This window comes from Acomys russatus, chromosome 16 (assembly GCF_903995435.1).
Source record: "Acomys russatus chromosome 16, mAcoRus1.1, whole genome shotgun sequence".
NCBI classification, from domain to species: domain Eukaryota; kingdom Metazoa; phylum Chordata; class Mammalia; order Rodentia; family Muridae; genus Acomys; species Acomys russatus.
This window is the reverse complement of record NC_067152.1, coordinates 2,928,590-2,935,807: the sequence shown is the minus strand read 5'-3', so window position 1 is coordinate 2,935,807 and position 7,218 is coordinate 2,928,590. Positions and strand designations below refer to the sequence as shown.

At 49.3% G+C, this 7,218-nt stretch overlaps 1 protein-coding gene across 2 annotated transcripts; it reads right to left on the bottom strand.

The window, feature by feature from the left end:
- Positions 1–2,546: 2,546 nt before the first annotated feature.
- On the bottom strand, positions 2,547–6,761 carry C16H17orf97 (chromosome 16 C17orf97 homolog). Of its 2 annotated transcripts, none has more exons than XM_051157793.1 (2): positions 6,445–6,761; positions 2,547–3,191 (listed from the first exon to the last, which is right to left on the bottom strand). In XM_051157793.1, exons 1-2 carry the CDS (start codon positions 6,659–6,661, stop codon positions 2,719–2,721), a joined length of 690 nt encoding a protein of 229 aa, XP_051013750.1. In that variant the 5' UTR covers positions 6,662–6,761; the 3' UTR covers positions 2,547–2,718. The 2 variants fall into 2 exon arrangements, with proteins under 2 accessions (XP_051013750.1, XP_051013752.1); XM_051157795.1 differs by having other exon boundaries at positions 2,547–3,188.
- Positions 6,762–7,218: the final 457 nt, after the last annotated feature.

Below are 7,218 nucleotides of genomic sequence, written 5' to 3'. Positions count from 1 at the left end.
ACTGTCTGCTCTTCCAAAGGTCCCGGGTTCAATTCCCAGCACCCATGTGGCAGCTCACAACTGTCTGTAACTCCAAGATCTGACACCCTCACACTGATGCACATAAATTTAAAAATTAAATAAAACTATTTAAAAAAACAAAAAAAACAAAAAAGAACTAGCAATCACAGTAGTTCATACCTAGAGTCCCAGCACTTGGGAGGCAGAGGCAGGAGGATATGAGTGCAGGGCCATAGTGGGCTGCATAATGGAAGTCTGTCTCAAAAAAACCAAAAACCAGATATTTTACCAGGGAACAATGAATTAAACTATAAACGAAAACTCATAGGACCTGTAGCTGGCTTCTTTGGGGAGGGTGACAAGAGTCTTTTTGTCAGCCTAGGCCTAGCAGGGATGAAGACAGGCGTATTCTGTGACATTTGGTCTTTTCTACTCAAAACCATTTTAATGCCTGAGCAAAAGAGTCTTCTCAGAGCGTCTGTCTCTTGCAGGCAGCTGATGCTAACCCAGACACAGCTCTTGCTCAGTCACTAGGCTGCATCTCTGTACTTCTGCGAGATGTTCCTCAGAACTAAAAGAGGCTTCCAGGCCCAGGTGCTGTGGCAGGCTGGAAACTTAACACCTCTCAGGGGAGATTAACTCAGCCAGAGCCTGGGGCAGCGCAAAGACTCCACTCCCTCACCTCCAGGTGCTATAGATGCAAGATCTGGGTCAGACTGGTATGTTCTCCCAGGGCTGAGGGGAGAGCAAGCACCAGCTGCCCATCCTGACAGCAGAGCGTAGTCGCTCTCTCACGACTGCCTATCTCTCTTGCCCTGTTCCTCCCTTTACACCCCAGCTAATCTTGTTTCAGGGTAAGCTTCCGGGGAAGCCAAGTAGGATCATACACAGCCCTAGATCAGTAAATGTCTGTTTGGTTCAGCAGCACAGCAAGAAGAGTTTTAGCATGCATACACACACACACATACATACATACACACACATTCATACATATATTTTTTTTATTTCTGTATTTATTTATTTATTTTTATTTATTTTTTTTTTTGGAGACAGGGTTTGTGTAACCCAGACTGGACTCAAATTAATTATGTAGCTAAGGACGACCTTGAACTCCTGGTCCACCTGTTAACACTTCCCAAATGCTGGAATTCCCGCCAGCAAGGCTTTTTGTTGTTGTTGTTGTTGTTTTTCAAGACAGGGTTTCTCTGTGTAGCCTTGGTTGTCCTGGAATAACTTTGTAGACCAGGCTGGCCTCGAACTCACAGCGATCCACCTGCCTCTGCCTCCCAAGTGCTGGGATTAAAGGCGCACACCACCATGCCTGGCCAAAATGTTTTTTTTTTTTTAAAAAAACGTAGCCACAGAAATTTTAACTGGGGATATTATCTCAGTGACAGAGCATTTGTATGCACCAGGCCCTAGGTTCAATCCTCTTTCTCCTCTCTCTCTCTCTGTCTCTGTCTCTGTCTCTCACACACACACACACACACACATATACATGTCTAGAATGGAAGTAATATAAATTAATTCCAGGTATAAAGTTTTAGAACCCAGATTTTTTTGTTGTTGTTGTTGCTAACTTAAAAGTCTATTCCCAGGTGATGGTGGCACACGCCTTTAATTCCAGCAGTTGGGAGGGAGAGGCAGGTGCATCTCTGAGTTTGAGGCCAGTCGTATCTTCCTGAAATTAGAGTAACTCACACAGTTGTGAATCACCATTAAGTGCTGGGGATTGAATCTGGGTCCTCTGGAAAACCCAGTCCTCTAGGACCCAGATTTTAATGACACATAAGAGCAAGTAGTGTATTTAATTAACAGAATAAAGTCTTCAGCTGGGTGGGGCGTAGTACACCTGCAGTCCCAGCACTTGGGAGGTGGAGACAGGAGAATTGGGAATTTTTTGTTTGTTTGTTTGTTTTAAGATTTATTTATTATTATGTATACAGTGTTCTGCCTGCATGTACACCTGCAGGCCAGAAGAGGGCACCAGATCTCATCATAGATGGTTGTGAGCCACCATGTGGTTGCTGGGAATTGAACTCAGGACCTCTGGAAGAGCAGTCAGTGCTCTTAACCGCTGAGCCATCATCTCTCTAGCCCGAGAATTGGGAGTTTGATGTCAACCAGGGCTGCATTTCCCTGTGGAAGTCAGCCTAAGAATACACACAGCCCGCACACACTCTCTCTCTATTTAGGGGCACATGTCAAATTGTGTTGAGCAATTAAAAAACAGAGATGACAGCTTACTTAAGAAGAAGGAAATTCTGATAGGCAAAACACTGTGTTCACAAAAGGAATGCTTTCCTTTTTTTAATTTAAATTTTACCATTTTAACCGTGTGTGCATCTCTCTCTCTCTGTCTCTCTCTCTCTCTCTCTGTGTGTGTGTGTGTGTGTGTGTGTACACATGCCCGTGGAGCATCAAAGCCCCCTGGAACTGATGTCGCTGACGGGTGTGAGTGTGAGCAGCCTGATGCGGGTGCTGGGAATAGGACTCTGGTCCTCTGGAAGAGCAGCGCACACTCTTAACCACTAAACCACCTCTGCAGTCCCAAGGGTACCTTTCTTAATAAGGAAGGTAACTCCTTGGTACCCGGGCACCAACCTCACACCGCAATCATCGGCTTCCTTCGGGTTCTGGTCTGATTTCTTTTTATTATGATTCTTTCCAAACATAAACGTGTGGCAAGGAGCAGCTCGGCAGCGGGGCAGACAGAGGTCACTCTGCCGCAGTGGTGGCTAAGTTGGGGTGCAGGAGCTTTGGGGCCTCAAAGTAGTTATGCGTATGGTCGCCCTTGGAGCCGGGCTGCTTGATGCTGGGGCCGCAATCTTTGTCTGAGAAGTAGGGCAGGTTCTCCGCGCTGTCCTCTGAGCGGGGATCCGAATGATAACCTTTGAGGGCCACAAGCCGGTACCGCTTCCTCCGGTTCAGCTTGTAGAGATGGATCCTTTCCTTTTCTGCTTCAGGGTCGGTGAGAATCCCATCCCAACGCAGGCTCTCCTTGGAAAGGTTCTCCTCGGTTTCGGTGACGTAGGGGTAGCTCACGCCACACGAATAGGGAAGGGCGTGCCTAGTCTCCTCTTTGTCTCTGGGCTCTGCCCTCGAGGCATGGTCTTTGTGGGGACTTAAGACGTCCTGGAAAGCTGTAGAAAGCGGCTGACTCTTCCGGCTTCGACTGTGATGTTTATCTGCTGAGCAGAGGAGACGACAAATGTTTGTACCTGTTAGGGTACCCAAATCACCAGCCTTTACCCAGAGTTCAGGAGGCAGAAAGCTGGGACATCACCCCTGCGGGAATGATCTGGTTAAGGTATTTTGGTGCAAGAGGTACCTTTTTCTTTTTTTATGGTGCTGCAGACTGAACCCAGGCTTTGTACATGGCTGAACACAAGCTCGGCCGTTAAGCTACATCCCAGTCCAGCCGCCAAGAGGCTCCTAAAGCTTCAGTAGCCGTCGTCAGTGTCAATAACGAATAGAGAGGCCAGATCTGAAAGCCACACTGACCCCTAGCGTCGTCCCCTTTCTACTACATCTGCTGTCCCTTAACTTAGCCTCACTAAGGGCTCACCAACTAGTTTCCAAGTCTGTGAGTCTATACTCATCTGGACACTGTACGGTTAAAGGCACAGAGGGAGCTGTTTCTTACATCAAATAATGGAATCTGTAGTATACTGAACCAGGAAATACTCTTCTTTCTCTTTAAATTTTTTTAAAAGATTTATTTATTTATCACGTATATGTGATACCTGCAGGCCAGAAGAGGGCACCAGATCACACTAGAGATGGTTGTGAGCCACCATGTGGTTGCTGGGAATTGAACTCAGGACCTCTGGAAGAGCAGTCAGTGCTCTTAACCTCTGAGCCATCTCTCCAGCCCCCTCTTTAACTTTTTAATTTTATTTTGTTTTATACACCAGGAAATACTTTTTTTCCCCTTAAAAGATTCAGTGTGTGTGTGTGTGTGTGTGTGTGTGTGTGTGTGTGTGTGTGTGTGTGTGTTTTGCTTGAACATATGTCTGTGGTCATGTGCATTCCTGCGCCCAAGGAAGTCGGAAGAGGGCATCAGATCTCCTGGACCTGAAGTTACAGACGGTTGTGACCCACCACATGGGGTGCGTCAAGCTCCCTCTGGCCTAGGATGGCCTCCTGATCCTCCTGCCTCCATCTCCCCCTGAGAGAGCTGCAATCATATGCCAGCCCCCCTGGTTTGTGCCTGGGATGGACCCCAGGGCTTTGTGAGTGTGAACATTCTGCCAACTGGGCTGCAGCCCTAGCCCAGGACCAGGCTTTGCGCTCGCCTTCCCTTCCTCCCCCCACCCTCCCCCTTTTTTCTTTCTTCACATTAATAGCACTGCAGAATTGCTTGTAAACTGCTATAAATGGTGGTTCTTTTAGCAGATCCTCTTTCAGTTTTATTTTATTTTAGAACTATCTCCTCGGGGCTGGAGAGATGGCTCAGAGGTTAAGAGCACTGGCTGAGTTCAATTCCCAGCAACCACATGGTGGCTCACAACCATCTATAATGAGATCTAGTGCCCTCTTCTGGCCTGCATGTGTACATGCAGATAGAACATTGTATACATAATAAATAAATCTTTTTAAAAAAATAAAAGAAATACCTCCTCAATAAAGGCAAGCTTAGGGAGGGAGGAGAAAGGCAAAACAAACAAACAAATAAAAGTCCATCCTTGACATTTCCTTACCTTCCTACTCTCTGAAAAGGATCTGAGGTCCCCTGCTGACAGGCTGGGGTACACAACACTGTTAACTCCCACAGTCAAAAGCTGCACCGAAAGGACAAAGCAAGCCTCCGTGTTTTGCTGACACACAGAGGGCTTGCTGCCTTTGGCTCCCTTTCTGTTCCATTCTCCTTTAGAGGGAATTAAAACACTCCCGTTTTTCCGCTGCCCAAACTACAAGCCTGTGGGTCCCTCCACCGCCTGCCCTGCTCTGCACACGGAGCCAACGCACCACGCCTGGGCCCAGGACCAGCCATGTCAGTGGTCAGGGCCACTTTACTGATGGCCAAAGACACAGAGGTGACATTGGAATCACACCACTCACAAGCAGGGTTGTTCTGCATCATGGCTGCACTCTTCCTCAGAGTGAGCTCAGTGTCTTTGCTGGGACTTCTCGGGGCTCAGTGATTGAACTTAGGGAGAGGCAGGGGCTCTGGGTCCCTTGTATGCAGATGAAGGGCGTGGTGAGCCAGACTAGTGTACAAGTTGTCATGTGTGTGTAGGCATCTCTGAACGTAAGTGCCTAGAACACTTGTGTGGGTATAATATTTAGGGGGGCATCCATGCATATGGGTATCTAGAAAGCCTGTGTGTATATAGTACGAGGGTATAACTATTCGTGTGTGTTTTTAGGGTACCTGTGTGAGTATGACATAGGCATGTATCCATGTATGTGAGTGTCTAGTATGTGTGTAGGTGTGCAATTTTCGTTGGCATCTATGTAAGTATCAAACAGGATCCACAAGTGTGTAGACTACACCGGGCACGCGTAACGGGGCCATCATACTTTAAGTTTCTTGGATAGAATCATAACGCTATAGGAACGCAGTGTGAAGAGTGTCTCGCGTCGGCAGGAGGATGAGGGGTGGGCTGGTGTGAGTTTATACAGCCGTCCCCTGGTGGGGTCCAGGCCAAGATTCTGTATACACTTGCATGGAGTTTGCGCCTACACAGCGTTCAGACGCATGCGCCCTACACAGCGTTCAGACGCATGCGCCCTTTAAAGGGTAAAGGGGTTGGGAGGGGGAGTTTCTGTGTGGGAATATCAACCAGTATCTTTCCATCTGGGCTAGTCCGTTTGTGACTCCAAACCTCTAAATGTCCGTGAGGATGGGTGTGTTTTGGCTGAGGGGCTAGGAAGCTGAAAGGAGGTGGGCATAAAAGGTCTCTGGGAAGTCGGGCGTGGTGGCGCACGCCTTTAATCCCAGCACTCGGGAGGCAGAGGCAGGCGGATCGCTGTGAGTTCGAGGCCAGCCTGGTCTACAAAGTGAGTCCAGGATGGCCAAGGCTACACAGAGAAACCCTGTCTCGAAAAACAAAAAAAAAAAAAAAAAAAAGGTCTCTGGGAGGCTGGGGGCTCTTGGGGTGGGTGTCTGTGGGGTGTCTTTGTGTGGAGGGTGGAAGGGCTCCTTAGATATTGAGGGGTCTTAGAGGCGGGTGTGATGTCTTAGGATATATTAGGAAACTAAACTTGGTGGACTTCCATGGCAATTAAGGGGCCTCTGCTCTGGTAAGCACGTGGTCTTTATGGGTAGGGCTGGGCATCTCTGGCCTGTGATAAAGTGTCCCATGTGGGGTCTAGGGGACCACTGCCTAGGTGTGGCGTCTATTTCTTGTCGAAAGTGGACTCTAGGTAGAGGGGGCATCCGTGGGAGGGATCTTAGGACCAAGAGCCAAAGTAGCCTCCCTAGCTGCTCCCTCTTACCGTCGCCCTTGCCCGACCCTTTGGCCTTTTTCTTCTTCTTTTTCTTCTTCACCTTCCGTTTGGCCAGCTCGGTGGTGCCCACAATGGGGGGCAGTTTAGACCCCGGGGAGCCCTCAGCGCCGCCTTCCCGCGCCTCCTCTTCCTCCTCCTCCTCCTCCTCGCACTCCTCGCCCTGCTCGTCCTCCTCCGCTGCCCCGGTCCCACCACGGCCGGCCATCCGCCCGCGGGACCAAGACCTGCGCCTGGAACAGCCGAGGACCCGCGCCGGGCGGGCTCCAGGCTCTCACTGTGCCCGCCAGAACCACGCGTCTCCATGGTGACCGCTCCACGCCGTGCGCGCATCCTCGAAGTTGCCGCCAGGGGTCGCCTGTGGCTCTAGCTGTACGCATGCGTATTTTGATGTGTTTGAGACCTAGTGAGTTAAAGGTGCGCAGGACAAGGCAGGATAGAGATTGTTAACGCTTGGGCTGACAATGACATAATCGCTTCTGGATCGTCTATAATGATACTTTTTTTGAGACAGGGTCTCATGTAGTTCGACCTTGAATTCCTCACCATCTTGTACCCCCTCCCAAGGGCTGGGATTACAGGCATGAGCTATCGAGGCCCCTCTACTCCACCCCACACCCCCACATCCCACCCTACCCACCCACCCCCACAGACAACTAAGTTGCCCAGAATGGTCTGGAACATTCTGGCCTTAAACTCACGATTTCCCTGCCCTAGCCTCCTCAGTAACTCCACGTGAAAACTGGTTCTTTTGTTTTTTTGTTT

What these genes read in the sequence shown, in the direction of transcription:
- C16H17orf97 (XM_051157793.1), bottom strand. Translation starts at nt 6,661, where the DNA reads ATGGCCGGCCGTGGTGGGACCGGGGCAGCGGAGGAGGACGAGCAGGGC. An exon ending in AGGGTCGGGCAAGGGCGACG is followed by an intron (nt 3,192 to 6,444) that starts GTAAGAGGGAGC and finishes TCCTCTGCTCAG; the next exon opens with CAGATAAACATCACAGTCGA.